The sequence below is a fragment of the Camellia sinensis genome, chromosome 9 (genome assembly GCF_055761805.1).
Source record: "Camellia sinensis isolate YWXY chromosome 9, ASM5576180v1, whole genome shotgun sequence".
NCBI classification, from domain to species: domain Eukaryota; kingdom Viridiplantae; phylum Streptophyta; class Magnoliopsida; order Ericales; family Theaceae; genus Camellia; species Camellia sinensis.
This window is the reverse complement of record NC_138969.1, coordinates 22,674,776-22,692,969: the sequence shown is the minus strand read 5'-3', so window position 1 is coordinate 22,692,969 and position 18,194 is coordinate 22,674,776. Positions and strand designations below refer to the sequence as shown.

At 44.4% G+C, this 18,194-nt stretch overlaps 1 protein-coding gene across 1 annotated transcript; it reads left to right on the top strand.

Moving 5' to 3' along the window:
* Positions 1 to 12,915: 12,915 nt before the first annotated feature.
* On the top strand, positions 12,916 to 17,218 carry DRT111 (D111/G-patch domain-containing protein). The gene is made up of 2 exons (XM_028258529.2): positions 12,916 to 13,969; positions 16,705 to 17,218. The coding sequence occupies exons 1-2, from the start codon at positions 13,097 to 13,099 to the stop codon at positions 16,996 to 16,998; spliced, it is 1,167 nt and encodes a 388-aa protein (XP_028114330.2). The 5' UTR covers positions 12,916 to 13,096; the 3' UTR covers positions 16,999 to 17,218.
* Positions 17,219 to 18,194: the final 976 nt, after the last annotated feature.

The window sequence follows — 18,194 nt, the reverse complement described above, 5'->3', positions numbered from 1 at the left end:
TGACAACCGAGCATCCTGCTGAAACTCCTGCTCCCGTGCCCGCTTGGCGTCCTCAGCTAAAGCACCGGGGACAGGACATCCCGGCGACTGCATCGATCAAGGCAGACAAAGAACATTTGCTTGCCTTCGATCTCTCCAAAGCATTTCTCCTACCGGGCGACGTGGTAGGCAGTGACCACGTCCCTGACACCCGGCTGGTAAAATCTTCTGTGAAGTCGATGGCCAGGGTAAGTCGGCGTTCTTTTTAACATTTCACAAGTGTTTGCTCGGTTCTTCTTGCTCGGTCCCCTTTCTGATGTACTTTGCTTCTTTGTGCAGGCAATTCAAAAACAACATTTGGTCCTAGAGCGCATCCACCGGCTTAGGCAGAAAGCCAACGACACTGCCAGCCATGTGGAAAGCCTCCAAGCCGAGCTCGGCCGGGCTAAAGCTTCTCTCGAAATGGCCAACCATGACAATAATAGACTGCTCGGTCAGCTGGGCGCAGCCGAGAAAAAACAAAGTGAGCTTCAGGCCGAGGTTGACGCTTTGAAGAAGGCGAAGAAGAAGGCTTGCCGGGCTGCCAACAAGGCCGGGTTCAACGAGGCCGAGGAGAGCTATAAGAAGCAGGTGTTTGCAACACAAGACATCTACTTCAAGGCCGGTTGGAAGTCTGCCTGTGAACACCTCGGCCAGGGCTCTGACACCGACGTTTTTGCCAATCCTCCCAAAGCTTCACTACCGGTCTACCTCGTGCCATATGCAAATGATGTATTTACTGCGCTTCAAGCGGAGGCCGAGGAAGGACTTGAAGATGGAGAGGATGACACAGATTCTGAGGAAGAAGAGGCCGAGGTGCCTGAACAGCCCGGCAACGATGAGCCCGGCGCCCAAGAAGCAAGCCAAGCTGTTGACCTTGATGCTGATGCTGCCGAGGATGAGTTCACCAATCTTTCCCCCTTAGTTTAGGTTTCTTTTCTTTGTATTTTTGCTTTCAATACACTTGATGTAACCGGGCTTTGTCCCCACCTTTTGTAATGAATTTCTTTATCAATGAAAAATTTTGAATTTTCGTCAAGTGTTAGCCCGGTAGTAATCAGTTCCGTCTTCAGCAAACCATCTCGGTATAACTTGTCATTTCAACACTTTGTCGACCGGAGTCCATAACACGGTCGAAGAACTTGAGCATAACAAAACAAATTCACCCACCGAAATACCCATCTCGGTTGTAGCAAAGTTGGGCAAGATACCAACTCTTCCAACCGGATTACATCATCTCGGTTGGGACTCCAAAGTTGGGCAAGACACCAACTCTTCCAACCGGAGTACATCATCACGGTTGGGAATCCTAAGTTGGACAAAACACCAACTCTTCCAACCGGAATACACCATCTCGGTTGGGAATTTTTGGACAAATCACCAACTCTTCCAACCGGAGTACATCATCTCGGTTGGGACTCCAAAGTGTTGGACAAAACACCAACTCCTCCAACCGGAGCAGATCATCTCGGTTGGGAATCCTAAGTTGGACAAAACACCAACTCCTCCAACCGGAGCAGATCATCTCGGTTGGGAATCCTAAGTTGGACAAAACACCAACTCTTCCAACCGGAGCAAATCATCTCGGTTGGGAATCCTAAGTTGGACAAAACACCAACTCTTCCAACCGGAGCAAATCATCTCGGTTGGGAATCCTAAGTTGGACAAAACACCAACTCTTCCAACCGGAGCAAATCATCTCGGTTTGGGAATCCTAAGTTGGACAAAACACCAACTCTTCCAACCGGAGCAAATCATCTCGGTTGGGAATCCTAAGTTGGACAAAACACCAACTCTTCCAACCGGAGCAAATCATCTCGGTTTTAAGCATTAAAAGAACAAAAGTGCTAGTGCTGGGCGAAATTACTTCTATAGATTGACAAAAAAGAATTACATTCTGCTTTGCAAGCCAAAAAATTGCTTTACAAAAAGGGGAAAGTAAAAAGCTTAAAAATAATACAATTTCAAGTTGGCCGCATTCCATGGCCGGGGTATGGCTCTTCCCTCTAGATCCTCCAAGTGGTAAGCCCCCTTGCCAGCCAGACCAGTGATCTTGTAGGGTCCTTCCCAATTTGCCCCTAGTTTGCCTTCGCCTGGCACCAGGGTGTTGCCCATAATCTTCCTCAAAACCCAATCCCCAACTTTGAACGGTCTGGGATGCACTGTCTTGTTATACTTCTTGGAGAGCTCTTGTTGGTAGGCGGCCACATGGATGAGGGCTTTCTCCCGGCGCTCTTCCGCTAGGTCCAACTCCAAGGCAATAGCCTCGGCATTTAGCTCGGGCTCAAAACTCTCAGTTCTGAGGGTGGGCATTTCAACTTCCAAGGGTATGACCGCTTCCATGCCATAAGCCAAAGCAAATGGAGTCTCCCCGGTAGAACGTCGCGGGGTTGTTCGGTAAGCCCAAAGAACGCTCGGTAATTCTTCAGCCCACTTGCCCTTAGCCTTTTCCAACCGTTTCTTCAACCCATCCAGTATAGTCTTGTTTGATGCTTCGGCTTGACCATTGGACTGCGGGTAGGCCGGGGTGGAGTTGTAGAATTCTATCTTCAGATCTTCACAAAATCCTCTGAATAGGCGACCGTCAAACTGGGTGCCGTTGTCAGAGATCAAAATCTTGGGGACGCCGAATCGCGTGACAATGTTCTGCCAGACAAATCGCTTCACGTCTTTTTCTTTGATGGTGGCCAAGGGCTCAGCTTCAACCCACTTTGTGAAGTAATCTGTGGCCGCGATGAAGAATTTCCGGTTGCCCGGTGCTGTTGGCAACGGTCCCACTATATCTAGCCCCCACATGGCGAAAGGCCAAGGACTGGTGAGGGGAAGAAGTTCCCTGGCAGGCTGGTGGATCTGATGGGCGAATTTCTGGCATTTCTCGCACTTGCGGACATGTTTTTGCGCGTCGGCCTGCATGCACGGCCACCAGTATCCTTGCGAAATAGCTCGGTAGGCCAAGGACCTGCCCCCGATGTGGCTGCCACAAATGCCTTCATGAATTTCGAACAAGAAGGCCTCCACGCTGTTCGGATGCACGCACTTGAGATAAGGACCGGTGAAGGACTTCTTATACAACGCGCCAGATGGGGAGAGCCAAAACCGCTCTGACTTCACCCGGATTTTGTGCGCTTCTTTCTTGTCTGTCGGAAGAATCCGGTCTCTGAGGAACAAGATCAAGGGGTCCATCCATGAGGGGCCTAGCTCGGCGCAGAGTACATCCGTCTGCCCGGTGTTTTCAATGCTCGGCCGCGGAAGAAAATCAATCAACAAAGGGTTTGGAGACGTACTATTGACCATGGAAGCGAGGCCGGCGAGTTCATCAGCCCGGCTGTTTTCTTCTCGGCCAATTCGTTGAACTCGGATTGCCTCAAACTGCTTGATATGGTTCCTGACCAGAGCTTGGTATTTCGCCATCCTGTCGTCCTTCGCTTCATAAATCCCTGAAACTTGGTTGACCACAAGCTGGGAATCACTATATACCAGAAGCTCGGCAGCCTTCATTTGAATTGCGCTTTTGAGCCCGGCAAGAAGCGCCTCGTACTCAGCCTTGTTGTTAGACGCCGGGAAGCCGAGTGTGATAGAATGCTCAATGGTTAGGCCGTCCGGGGAGATGAGAACAATACCGAGGCCGGCGCCATGACGGTTGGACGCTCCATCAACAAAAAGCTTCCACATATCCCCTATGAAAAGCTTCCAGCAGTCAGATGGGTCCTGAGAGTTGCGAAGGGCAATGGGATCACAACTGCTCGGCTGCGCGGTGCCAAGTTTGGTGTTGACTGGTTCAAATTCAGTGCCCCTTGGTGATTCGACACCGGACTCAGCACGTTGGTCAGTAATGCTCAAGTCCGTAGGCGAATCACCAGGTTGCGGTGTGAAGCCGGCCGAAGGTTCTGAGCTGCCTGGAACCATTCCTCCCCCCATTGATGATTCGACACCGGACTCAGCAAGTTGGTTCAGACTGCCCAAGTCCGTAGGCGAATCATCAAGTTCTGAGCTGTGTGGAACCATTCCTTCCCCCCTTGGTGATGCGGTGCCGGACAGAGTGGATGTGTTGGTGATACACAACTCCGTCATCGCATCGCGGGGTGGTATGTCCGTGCAAATTGAGGGAACTTCGGAGGTGCGCGCTAACTCCGCGGCGCGACCTTCTTTGGCTGGTTGTTCCTCGGTTGGCGTTGTGTGCGTCTCATCATCTGCCTCGGCAATATCGACCGGGCATACCGGATGAGTACCAGGTGAGAACTCGGCAACAAAATCGGCCAAGGTTTGGGCTTTGATCGCGGTGCGCGGCTGGAACTTCACATCGAACTGTCCCAACTCGACCGCCCATTTTAGAATGCGGCCTGAAAAGTCTGCGCGCTCAAACAAGGCTTTGAGGGGAAACTCGGTCAATACGACGATGGTATGGGCGTGAAAATAATGTGCCAATTTCCTCGAAGCCATCATCAGTGCCAACGCAAGCTTCTCCAAAGGTAAGTACCTCGTTTCAGCCGGCAGCAAGGTCTTACTGACGTAAAAAATTGGGAGGTGCTTGATCCCTTCAGCCCGGACTAACACCGTACTAACTGCGTGCTGGGAGACGGCAAGGTAAAGGTAGAGTTCCTCACCGAGCTCTGGTGTAACCAATAGTGGCGGAGAAGACAAATAATTCTTGAGCTCGGTCAAAGCTTGGTCACACTCGTCATCCCATGAGAACTTTGACTTCAAGGCTTGAAAGAAAGGGCGGCAGCGATCTGATGACCGGCTTATAAATCGATTAAGCGCGGCGGCCATCCCGGCCAGATGCTGCACGTCCTTAGCCGAGCTGGGCTGCTTCAGCTCTTGCACGGCTCTAATCTGAGTAGGGTCTGCTTCGATGCCTCGGTTCGTGACTAGGAAGCCCAAAAATTTCCCGGATCCCACACCAAAGGCGCACTTCGAGGCGTTCAAGCGCAGCTTGTGCTTCTTCAGAATGGCGAACATCTCGGTTAAGTCGGACAAATGGTTTGGCTCTTGTCTGCTCTTTACCACCATATCATCAATGTAAGCCTCCATTGTCCGACCGAGCAAAGGAGCAAACATTTTGGTCACCATCCTCTGAAAGGTTGCCCCGGCGTTTTTCAAACCAAAGGGCATAACTCGATAGCAGAAGAGTCCCCTTGGCGTCGTGAAAGAGGTGATCTCTTGGTCAGGCCCATGCATGGCAATCTGGTGATAGCCGCGGTACGCATCCAAGAAACTGAGCCGATTGTGTCCAGCCGTCAAATCCACTAGCTGGTCAATGCGCGGCAAAGGAAAGCTGTCTTTTGGACAAGCTCGGTTGACTGTCTTGTAGTCAACACAAACTCGCCACTTTCCATTCTTCTTAGGCACCACTACCGTGTTGGAAATCCACCGAGGGTAGTGCACTTCCTGTATTGCTCGTGCTTCAAGTAAGTTTTTTACCTCCTCTGCTACTACCTCGGCGTGATGCAGAGCCGACCTCCTTGTCCGCTGGATGACCGGCTTAGCGCCAGGGAAGACATTGAGGTGATGGCAGATAAAACTTGGGTCAAGGCCGGGCATGTCGTAGGGCGACCATGCAAAGACTTCAATATTTGCCATCAAAAACTCAATCATCTCGGTTCTCTCCATGGCCGAGAGACTTGAACCGAGCAAGAAGAATCTGTCCGACTGCTCGGCATCAATCCGCACCTCCACCAAATCTTCGACAGCCTTGTCCTCGGCTTTGGTGCCAACATCATCCAGGACACTCTGGTCCTCCGGTCCCTCGATCATTTGAACGAATCCTTTGGCAGCCCGGCTCCCATTGACCGCCACGAAGCATTGCTTGGACATGACCTGATCACCCCAAATCTCCTCAATTGCCCCCATAGCCGAGGGGAATCTCATCACCTGGTGGTAGGTCGATGCTACGGCTTGCATGGCGTGAAGCCATCCTCTTCCAAGGATAAGGTTGTACGTTGAAGGGACTTGTAGCACCCAAAACTCCACTTGCTTGACCACGGATCCCGCTTTGACCGGCAGGATAATCTTTCCCAATGGCCATTCCGGCTGCGAGTTAAATCCAACCAGTGGCGAAGTGGCCGGAGCCAAGTCTGTCTCACGGAGTTTGAGCTGTTTGAACGCATCATAATACATGATCTCGACCGAGCTTCCCTGATCGATCAAGATTCGTCTAACATCAAATTCTTTGACGCGTAGTGTTACTACAAGAGCATCATTGTGCGGCGTCTGGATGCGCTCTAAATCTCTTGAGGTGAAACTTATCACGTCTTTCTCTTCTGTCTTCCCCCTCTTGATGGCGGGTTGTACTGACAAAACTTCCCTCATGTGCTCTGCCTTCTTGATCATGCCCCGGAGTTCGCAGACACGCTCCGGTTCCACGATGCCGTGGATGACATTAATGACTCCTTGTGGTGGTGCATCTCGGTCGTCCTGTCCCCTGGGATCAACCGGAGCCTGATTTGGTTTCACTCCGCCATCAATGTAAAGGTCCAGATGCCCGGCCGCAACCAATTCTTCCAAATGTTGTCGCAAAGGCAAACAATCCTCAGTCCGGTGGCCCCTCTCCCGGTGAAACGTACAACGATACCGCGGGTTGTACCCCTTTTGTCCATCGCCCAACTTAGCAGGAAACCGGACATACTCCTCGTCTCGGATTTCGCTAAGTATGCGATAGATTGGAATCTTAAAGACCGTGGTTATGCCTGACCTTGCCTTCATTCTCCTGTTTGCATCCTCAACGTCATCACGGGGGTAGTCATCCCGGTCATTCCGACGTCCTCTACCCCGGTTTTTTCGATTAGAACCTCGGTCTGATTCCTCTGCCCGGTCATTTGAGCGGTTGGACTCTTGCCCAACTGCGTGCACCTTGCCTGCTGTCTTCTTGTCTGTTCCGACCGGAGTGGCCTTCACGGTGGAAGCCGACGCATCATCCTCTACTCGGATGTGCTCGTTGATGCGCTGCATGAGCTGGCCCATGGAAGTCGGTTGGTGCATGGTAAGCGAGTCCCGCAATCTATGTCCGACCGGGAGACCGCGCTTGTACTGCGTGATAGCAAGGTTGACCGGGCAGTCTAAGATCTCATTGAAGGTTTCCCAATACCTTGAATTGTACGCCTTCAGTGTGTCGCACGGTTCCATCTTGACACTCAGCAAGTGATCAACTTCCTTTGGTGTTTTTGTGTTGGTTTTGAAGCGCGTAACAAACGCCTCGGCCAACTGATGCCACCTTTGTATACTCCCTTCCGGCAACCTCTCGAACCACTTTAAGCCCAGCTCGCCTAAACTTGACGGAAAGATTAGGCACATAAGTCCGTCATTGCGCCGATGTCCGGCCATAACCTGTCGGAAGTGGCTTACATGCATGTACGGATCGGTTTTTCCGTCGTAGAGTGTGAACTTTGGCTGGTGGAAGCCTGCCGGAAGCGGCGTTGTTTCTATTTCCAGGGAAAAAGGAGTGGCACTCAGCCTTGCCAAGTCTGTATCTTCGAATATTGGCGCTGCTGGGCGGGGTGGAGGCATTCCGACCTCCTCGCTGCCGTGAACCCCGTAGGAGAGCCGCTGGAAAGCAGGTATTCTCTGAGCTTCGCGCCGGCGAGCCCGCTTCCTTAATACTGCCCGTAAGTCCTCTGAATGAGCCGAATAAGAATACCTCGACGTCGTCGCCGGACGTGAGGGTTTGTAGGTGCTGTCTTGCGCGCTGGACTTTTCTGCACGCACGTCGGAATCACCAACCTGGTAACTTCTGGTGATAGATATGGACTGAGTATGTCGTTGGCTCTGTCCACCTGAACGGCGGGATAGGGTGCGCTCACTGTGGTCACCCACTCCAGCTACACCTTTCCCTTTGACATGCCGTTTAAGATCCTCCATCTCCGCCGCCATACGCCTGATGACAGCGTCTTGGTCCCTTAACTTGCTTTCCAGTCGCCTGGCGTGTGAGTCTCTCTGCCGGTGACCGTCTGGACTCCGTGAATGCCCATGACTCCTTCCGCGCTTATCCCGCGCGTCCCCTGACTGTCCTCCAGTGGGCGTCCCCAACTCAGCCATTGGATGGACGGCAGGTGGTCCCTCTCTCCTTCGGATATACTCCGGGGTGGCTCCATCGATGGCAGACAACGGGAACTCGTCGTTGTTCGCCATGGACGGCGATCAGATGAACCTGGAAGACAAGGTTTTGTCTGTCAAGTTTCCCACAGACGGCGCCAGTTGTACGGGGAGCAAATATTCCGGCAAGCCCGTACTCCTTTCTTCCGAGCTCCGTCGATGTCCGATCACCTGCGAGCAAGGAATGGTGAGCTACCCGGCGGTGTGTGGCCGGAAACACCCTCCGACGATCAAGTTAGCACACACCTAAGAGGGAATAGAGAGAAGGGAGAGAGTGTTTGAGTGTAAGGATTTTCTTACAGAGTGTTCGTCTGTCGCGTATGGGGGGCGCAGACAGGCTTATATACCTTCTGTGCCCCATATCCACTCTCTGTCATCTCCTGACACGTGGCTCTGCTATCCCATCTGTCAGCTTAAACCATGCCGTTCATCACCTGCTCTCAACTGCCTGCCAGCATAGCTGGAGCTCGGCAGCCGAGCTGCCCTACCTCGGTCATACCATGCTTCATACCTTAAGCGCCCGACCGGATAACCGAATGAAGGACCGGGCTAGGCGGCATCTCGGCAAAGCTTAGCCCGGGATCCTCCTTTGGTCGGTCTTCTCGCCGGTCAGTCAACTACCTCGGCTGACCGCGCCTTTCCGAGCGCCGGCCTCTCGTTCTGTCTGATCTCGACAATCCTCGGACCGAGCATCCTGGTCTGACCGGTCACTTCCTGGCCGAGCACCTTCTGCACGGTTCGGGGCAGCACATAGTCCAAACTCTGCCCGGCCCAAGTTCTGGTAGCCCATCTCCGGGTGAACAGTCGATCATCTCGGCCCACTGCTTTGCTGGGCCCCCAACCTGTTCGGTTTATACCTCGGCCCAACGCCGGAGCATAAATCACCCTCTCAATTCACCCTCTCAATATATATATATTAACTTACTCCATAACGGAGACAACCCATAAACCTTCTTGAGGGATTATTCTCAGTTCAAGATATGCATATACTCGAGCCCTCAACCCACATTGGCAACAGATTGATTTTATTTTCTTTCTCTCATCTTCTTCGTCTTGCCCTCAACCTACATACGTAATATATTATGTACATATATCTATATATCAGTTGCAGAATTGGGGAAAATGGGTATGAGGGTGTTGAAATGACAACCTTGCCCTTGGGAAAAATGGGTTTCCGTCAAAAATCCCAACGACGGTTAACTATTAGACTAATTCGAGCCAAAAACCAAATTGCAAGGGCAAAATTGATACATTTAGAAGTGTAGGGACCAAAATGAAACTACGGGTAAACTATAGGGACCATTTCTATAATTTTTTCTTTCATTTTTTCTCTCACAAAAGTCAAAAAAGCCAAAAAGCCTATCCAAAATGAAACTTTTTAACCCTAAGCTAAGATAATCAAAAAATTAAAAAGCCAAAAAGTCAACTTACATCCCAAACGAAGGCTCAATAATTTGTCCATTTTTTTTACCGATTTACAATTTCTCTTCCGTTATACATAGATCCACAAATTCATTCAAACAATGAAGGTAGACTGATCATTGAACTAATCAAAAGTTGACACCTATCATATACCTTCATGTAGGTCAAATTGTGAGAATTTTTTTGTGAGTCTCAAATGTTGTGCATTAATAAAATGATATACGTGTCATATTTTATTTATTTATGAATTTAGTTTTTAGATTTGATTCATATACGATATTATAATAAAACCCAGTGAATTATACTCATAGTGATGAAAATCAAATACAATATAAATTTTCTTACAAAGAGAACTCTCAAAGTGAAAGAGAAAGTCTCAATTAATACATGGGAAACAAGACCTAAACATATGTGAGGAGATTCGAATTATTAATCCCTACTGAGGTGCAGGAGTTATAGTCAATCAGGCCAATTCTGTTGATTTATTTATTAATTTATTTCAATAAATTATAGGGAAATTTATTGGAAAGTCCAATTTTGGGAACTTCTGTACCATTTGGTCCTACATTTTAAATGGTTGATTGAGGAGTCCTTATTAAATATAGTGTGTGACTAGTAAGTCATTTTTCAAACATGGATGAGTATTGGTTAGACAAATATACCCTCACTAGTTAATTGGGAATTTTTTTTTTTTTTTTTGGAATATGTGACAGGTATGGTATGATACTTTAATGTGGAAAGTATTAATATGACACTCCAATAATGGGACACTCCCAAAAAATTAAAAACTCATTAGTGTACTTTTTTCAAATGTGACAACGTGGCAGGTATAACGTGACACTCCAAAATTTTTACTTATCCTTAGTGTGCTTTTTCCAAATGTAACAACGTGATAAGTGTGATGCGACACTCCAAATAAAATAAAAATTCCTTAGTATATTTTTTTCAAATGTAACAACGTGGCGGGTATGTTGGGCCACTCTAAAAAAATTAAAAACTCCTTAGTGTACTTTTTCTAAACGTGATATGTGACACTTCAACGTGGTGGATCCAATTTGATTGAATTACTGCGTGTCTTCACGTCACGTGCCAAAAAATAATTAGTAAGGAATTCACGTCCCACAATGCGTATGTTAAAAATAACCAAACTTTAAAAAGCTATTAGTGCGCTTTTCGAATAGTGTGACACATAAACACCCCACCGCCTTCCCTATACATAACCATGCCACTTGTCCCTCAACTGTATTAACATTGGCAAAACAGTCAACAAATATTTTAAGAGACCACTCAGTCATAAAAATAAAAATAAAAACATTTAGGACCTTATAGATTACAAGTTTACAAAATGAGATTTACTAGTCAATTCCCCTAAATCATAAATACATTCCTTAAAGTTGAGAAATTCTATTTCCGCACACCGAATTATCTCTGTATACATCTTTTCTCAATTCCCACATTTAGTAATTTGATTTTTACTTTTTTATCTCAATCCACACACTTCACATTCTAAATATACCCTCACATTCTCTGTGCACATCCTCTCATTCCATTATTTCTCACTCCAAATATACCTTCACCTTTGCTTCCAAATTGCTTATCCATGGACCCACACCTCTCTGATATTTTTCTCTCATCGTTCATCTCCATGCCCCCGACAAGCACTGTGGTTGTAACATCGGCCGCCTTCTTCTACTGCTTTGTATGCACTTTCAGTTTCTTCATTTCGATTTCCAATGCCTCATTTGTTCCTTCTACAGCTTCAAGCTTCTCCTTCAACTTGACTTCATTGGCTCTAAATTCTTCCAGATCTAGTTCTAGTTGGCTTAACCTTGAAGTCATGTCCTCTTCCTTGGCTTGACCTATTGATATCTCCGAAGCTGCTTCATTGAGCTGACCTTTTAGGCTCTCGTTTTCTTGGTGAAAAACTTCTAGTTCTTTCCCTTTCTCTTCTAACTTAGCTTTCAACAAATTCGTTTCATCGTTCTTCAAGGCCAAGTTATCAAGGCCTAGTTTGGCATGTCTTGAAAAAGTCAAAAAAAGTTACTTAAAAAGCTAAAATGTAATCAATATTCACAAAAAAAAATACAAAAAAAATATATATTTACACGTAAAAAAATATAACTCAACTTTTTGCTGAAGTGATAGGCTGTCCACGTGATTGGTCTGCTGTACAGGTCTAGAAATGATTGCCTCCTTCATACGCAACCATTTAAACTATGTTGTTCGGCCCGTGAGGGCCACCATGGGTCACATTTTGATAGTCTGAACCGTTAATATGTAGAACTCGTTGAGTACTATATGCTTGTAAAAAATCACATTGATCGGATATCGCTAACTATATGATCAAATCAGTTTTGTATAAAAAAAAATTGGATGGTGGTATAGTTAACTGGCGAACAAAAACTAATCCGATTAATGTGATTTCGATATCCGATCAATGTGATTTTTTACAAGCATATAATACTCGACGAGTTCTACATATTGAACAGTTCAGATTATCAAAATGGGACTCGTGGTGGGCCCCACGAGCCGAACAACACAGTCCAAATAGTTACCTGCGAAGGAGGCAATTATATCCTTATCTCCTACACTCTGCCCAGAAAAAGGTGTCGTATAGCCTATTACACTTACTTCTCCTATATACTTATTTATATAATTTTTTATTACACATTGTTTAGTAAAAAGATAAAAAGTTAATCCAAACATCCATCTTTTTTTCCTCAACTTTTCAGTTCAAAAAGACAAAAAATGTACTTATTTAGGGCATCCCAAACAATCCCTTAATGTAGGCTTTTGTGTCTTTGGTGATTCAGTTAACATGCTAATTGGTTTGGTTTCTTCACCATCTTCTTGATCAATCAATTCGCTAAATTCAACTTTAGGTTCCATTGACACTTTTTCTATTAGAACTTCAAAAACATCAGTTTCACAATAGTTGTTAGCGGTAATCTCATGACACTTTTTTCGGTTTTGTCATCAGTTTCCTGTGCATGATTAAGGTTTGGGCATGGAGGCGATGGCCGCCGGTGAAGTGAGTGGTAAGATGGTAGTAGGTGAGATGTGCATGGAAGATTTGTGGGTGAGAAGGTAATTTTGTTAAAAAGATAAAATTGTGATTCTAAATAAATTCATTAAGTGCGTAGAGGAAGGAAACTTTAGTGTGTGAAAATAAAATTTTCTTTTAAAGTTCACTTAAAATACGAAAAGTATTTGTACTTTACCCAATTTATTTTCAATAAATTTATTAATTTATTTAAATAAATTATAAATACATTTTATAAGATTTATCTAAAATACAAAAAATATTTATAATTTATCTAATTTATTTTTAATCAATTTATTAAATAAATTACAAATACATTTTTTAAGGTTGGATTAAATAGGTATTTCTAATTTACCCAATTTATTTTCAATCGATCCAAACGGAGACTGAGGAAACTAGCAGTAACAGTAGGCACACTCATTTTCTTTCTCGATTCATAAAATTTTACCAGCTTCCAAACACACCTCGAAAATTTTCTAGGGTTTCACAGAGTCTTCTTACCCAAATCGAATCTCTAACCCTACAATGCTCGGGGGATTATACGGAGATCTCCCTCCACCTTCCTCCACCGATGAAGACACCAACAGAACCACCACCAACTCCTCAAACGTCTGGTCCAGCAGCGCCAAGATGGCTCCGCCAACTCTCCGCAAACCAGCTTTCGCGCCGCCGCAAACGGTTCTCAAAACCCTAATCAAGCCCAAATCATCAAACTTGGTTAGGACGGCGGCGCCGCCGGTGGTGGTGGCGGAGGACGACGGTCGGAGTCCCAATTTCCAGCCGGCGCTTTGTGGGGTCACGGCGTCGGTGATCGAGGAGTATGATCCGGCGAGGCCGAATGATTATGAGGATTATAGGAGAGAGAGGAAGAGGAAGGCAATGGAGGCGGAGGTGAAGAGGGAGTTGGATAGGAGGAGGCAAGAGGAGGAAGAGAGGGAGAGGGAGAGAGAGAGGAGAGAGAAAGAGGCAGCGACGGAGAGGGAGAGGGAGAGGGAGAGGGAAAGAGGGGAGAAGGATTTTGGGGATTCTTCGAGGTTGAATATTTCCGGTGAGGAAGCGTGGAAGAGGAGGGCGGCGATGAGCGGAGCTTTGCCGCGATCACCTTCGCCGCCGTCGAGTGGGGACGGGTTTAGTATTGGGAAATCGGAGACGGGTGGGTTAGGGATTGGTTCAGGTGGGCAAATGAGTGCGGCGCAACGAATGATGGCAAAAATGGGGTGGAAGGAAGGGCAAGGGCTTGGGAAGCAGGAACAGGGGATTACGACTCCGTTGATGGCGAGGAAGACAGATAAGAGAGCTGGGGTTATTGTCAATGCGAGTGAAAATAAGCCGGAGAAGAAGTTGAAGAGTGTGAATTTTAATGGACCGCCTACTCGGGTTTTGTTGCTTAGAAACATGGTATGCAATATTGACTCCTTTATTGAACTAGTTGTTGCATATAAAGTTTGGTGCTTTGATTGTGTTGTATGGGATTGTGTAAATTATTTGGAATGTTGTTGCAAGATAATGTTTGTGTTGCCTAGAATCATATAGAATTGTTTTGAAACTTGGGAAGAAATTATTTTCTATCACAATAAAGGCAATTTATAAGGAAATAGCAAAATGTACTTGGTAAACATGGAAAAAAATCGGAATAATACTGAGCTATTATCCGAGAAACCACTTTCAAATGACATGAAATGTGAAACATTATTGATATGTTCGGATGGAGGGGATCTGAAGGGAAGTGCATTACTTCCCGTTGTTTGGTTATTTAAAAAGTAGGAGAGGAAGGAGTTAAAAAGGATGGTCAGGATCCCTTTTATTTCACATTTTGTTCGTCTCCGAAGTTGGGAGAAAAGGATGGGAGTTAGTGATTACCAATCCCAATTATATCCTTTTTTAATACGTAAAAACAAATATTCCTCATTTCCCTTCACTTCCCCTTCTCTCCCAAACAATATTGTTTCCTCACCTTTCAGTTATTATTCAAACAATAGGAAGAGTACCGCTTTCCTTCCCCGTCGACCTACACTTTCTATGCCTTCCATCCAATCATAGTGTAGATGTTACCTATTTGGTATATGCATCTCTCCTCTCTTCCAATTATTGTCTACCCAAACAAGAGAAAGGAGATGTCACCCTCCTTTCCCAAATGAGAAGAGGGTACCTCCCCTTCATTCCCTTACTTCCCTTACCTCATAGTCTATACTTCCATTCACTCCTCATATGTATCCAAACGTAGTGTAAGGCCGTTGATGGGGAAATGTAGGTATGCTAGAGAGATTGCTTCTGAATTTGTTGAACGATCCCGTCCATAAGAATGCTTAAGTTTCTATTTTTTCTCATCTGGAGCTACAAATTCTAAAAGCCCCGTATGTCCCTTCTGGACATCTGGCTTTGAAGGAGTCCCTTTCCTCTAAAAGATCTTTGAAATCATGACCAATCTTCTAATGCTATAGAAGAATTAAATGTGTGCTTTAGGTGATATACTCAGCCAATAGATATTGAAAAAGTTGTAGACAATGTTGTAGTCCTTCAAATTTGATTGTTCCTACTCTCTTTTGGATTCCCCGAAGAGTAACTGGGTAATTGTCTGTTGGACAGGTTTTTGGATTTTGTTGACCACTTGCAGCCTTGCAGGTTTGAGTTCTTGAACAGGGGTTAGGGGTGTAGTGTCGTTTGCATTGCATGATTCCCTCTTACTTAGTAGGGCTTGAAAGGCTGGACTATAAGCCCACTCCCCAAGATTATGTTAAGATAGCAGAGCTGCATCATGTACAAATGGTTGATTCACTATTTGGATTGTTTTTAATAAAAAATTATGTTATTAAAAAATGAAAATTTGTATACTTTTTTCACCTAGGGGTACTATAAACAGCTATGTAGTTCTTATGATGTCAAAGCCAGGAATGTGTTAAAACAGGCCATCTTATGCATAGTTCATATTTTCTGGTGACTTACAACTATATTATGCTAGAGTTTGTGTGTCACATGGTGTGTCTCTGTATCTCTGCGTCTGTTGAATTTTATGGAATTTTTGTAGTGAAATTGGATTTATTGCAAAGTGTTTGTTTTTGTTTTTATATAACATAAGCACCACTGATCACTTGTTGGTCCTCAAGGAGTGCTGTTATCTATTTGATTCACAAAGCAATAGACATGTCAGGGTACATTGGTCTCTAATGGTACACTTCGTCCGAAAATATCCTGGGAATCTTTAAAAGTCTAGGCAATTTTAATTGATTTTACAATAAAAAGCCAATTTGTGTCCACGGAAGAAATGGAAGTATATTCTGGTGCTATTGAAGATTTTAATTGGAGGACTTGTGAGAAATTCTTCAGATTCATTAGATTTGGGATAACTAGGGGGTGGGGAAGACATTATCCTGTTCTTGTCCCCATTTAATTGAGGGTCAATATTATTATATATAACACATTTTTTCTAGAGAAAGAAATTTGAGGTGAAATAGCTTTACTTGTATTGTGTTCTCTCTCTCTCTCTCTCTCCCCGTTAAGTCCTAATTATGTTTGCTACAAGATGTCCATTGTATGGGGAGGTATGAGAAACGAAGAGCAGGGCTTTTGGCTAAGTGTTCGAGTCTCTCTTCTCTTCTCATCTTCTTCTTTTTCTCCTCCTGTAGTGTCCATCCTACCGCGCCCTCTTTATATGTTCTTCTTCTCATAAATGGCACGGTTGTCTTGGAGCATCGTGAGAAAATCTCAGGATTTGCAACTCACAGATGATTCATGTGATTCTATAGTTTTTGCAACTATAGAAGTCTGAAACAAACTTATCAAAGACCTTTTAAGTTGAGGCTTTTAGGGTTGTATAATATCATTTTTAGCTTCTCTTTCCTTTCTCTTCTCACTTAACCTGTTCTCTAAATTCTTGTTCTATTCAAGTGAGAATCACTGCTTTCATGGCATGAGCTCCTTTCAGCTCGAACTGAGTGTGAATCTTGATTACCAATTTTTAAAAACATTAAAAATGCTTTGTCAGCTTTACAAATAAGTTCCATATCGAAGTTTTTTGAAGACGAATTCTGATAGGCTTTGTTTCTGTATTTGTTGTTGGTTTTTCTTCTCCTTTATCGTAACACTTTGTCTGTGACTTGTATAGAAAGGGACTGAATTGTGTTTTCTTGTTGAAGGTTGGCCCTGGTGAGGTAGATGATGAGCTAGAGGAGGAGGTTGGAACAGAATGCACCAAGTTTGGGACAGTAACTCGGGTCCTCATATTTGAGATAACAGAGCCGAATTTCCCCTCTGAGGAGGCAGTTAGAATCTTCGTGCAGTTTGAGAGATCAGAAGAGACAACCAAAGCACTTATCGATCTCGAAGGACGTTTCTTTGGGGGTAGGGTGGTTAAAGCTACTTTCTATGATGAAGACAAGTTCAATAAGAACGAGTTGGCTCCGATGCCAGGGGAAATCCCTGGTTTCTAAATTGCAGTAGTAAGTTTCCGATGTAAGTGGTATTTGGATTTCCATTGACAAATGTGAGGATCTGACAGGTGTAAGTAGGATTCAAACTTTGAGTAACCTTTTAGTTCTTGAATATGGATGGAGAGTTTGCTCAAAATCATGCTTGTAACATTAGCAAACAATAGTTGCATTGAGGACATTGTTACAATTGTTGGAAACAACTTTTGGGTGTTGTGATCAATTTGTGAGTTTATCCTATAGGCTAAGTTTGAATGACAAAAATCTTCAGGGGGAATGAGAATGTGATTTTGGGTTCTTATGATTCCGGTCTTTGGGGTTGTTTCTAAGCTAAGTAGAAATATAATTCTCTCATTTTTTTTCATGAACATTTCACATTTGTGGAGGAATGTTAGCCGTTTAAGATTGAAAAAATAATAATTGGAATTACAATTTTTAACTTATAATATTTTTTTCATGGAGTTTTTAATGAAATCAAACACTTGAAAACTGATGTTGCTTTTGAACAAGTAAAATTAAACAAGCATTAGATAGTTTAAAAGTGGTTCTCCTGTATTGTGCAAAGAAAGCTTAGCTTTATTTTATATGGTTTTGTATTTTTAAAAACAGTTCTTGGATTTTTTGTTTTTCATATTTTCTTGTCTTTGATGAATTTTTTTCATACATATCTATCATAAGGTCAAGAATCATTCATGGGGTGACCTCACAATAAGTAGGTCAGATCTCCACCTTAGATGTGAAATTTTGGGCAATTTTCTGGGGAACTTTTCTGGGTAGATAGACTTTCTTCTGTTATCCGAATTATCAAAATTTTGAAATTGTAAATTTATTTTCCTCTTGAATCTTGAGAAAACAGAACTAAATTTAGGGATAGCAATGGATAACCTATCCTGTGGGTATTCATGGAGACCCAACCCAAATACATGGGTTTTCTCCTATTTTTTTTTATCCATTGGGTAGGGTAAGTGATATTCTTTAAATATCCATAGGGTATGGGTTGGGGATGGATACCCACTAATTTCTCCAAATGTTTTTTTTTTTTTTTTTTTTTTTTTTTTTTAAGATTCACAACCAAAACTAAATGTACATTTAATCTTTTTTCTTTTATTTATTTATTTATTTATTTATTCAGGTTTACAACCAATTTTTTTTTTTTTTTTTTTTTTTTTAAGATCCACAATCAAAACTAAATATACATC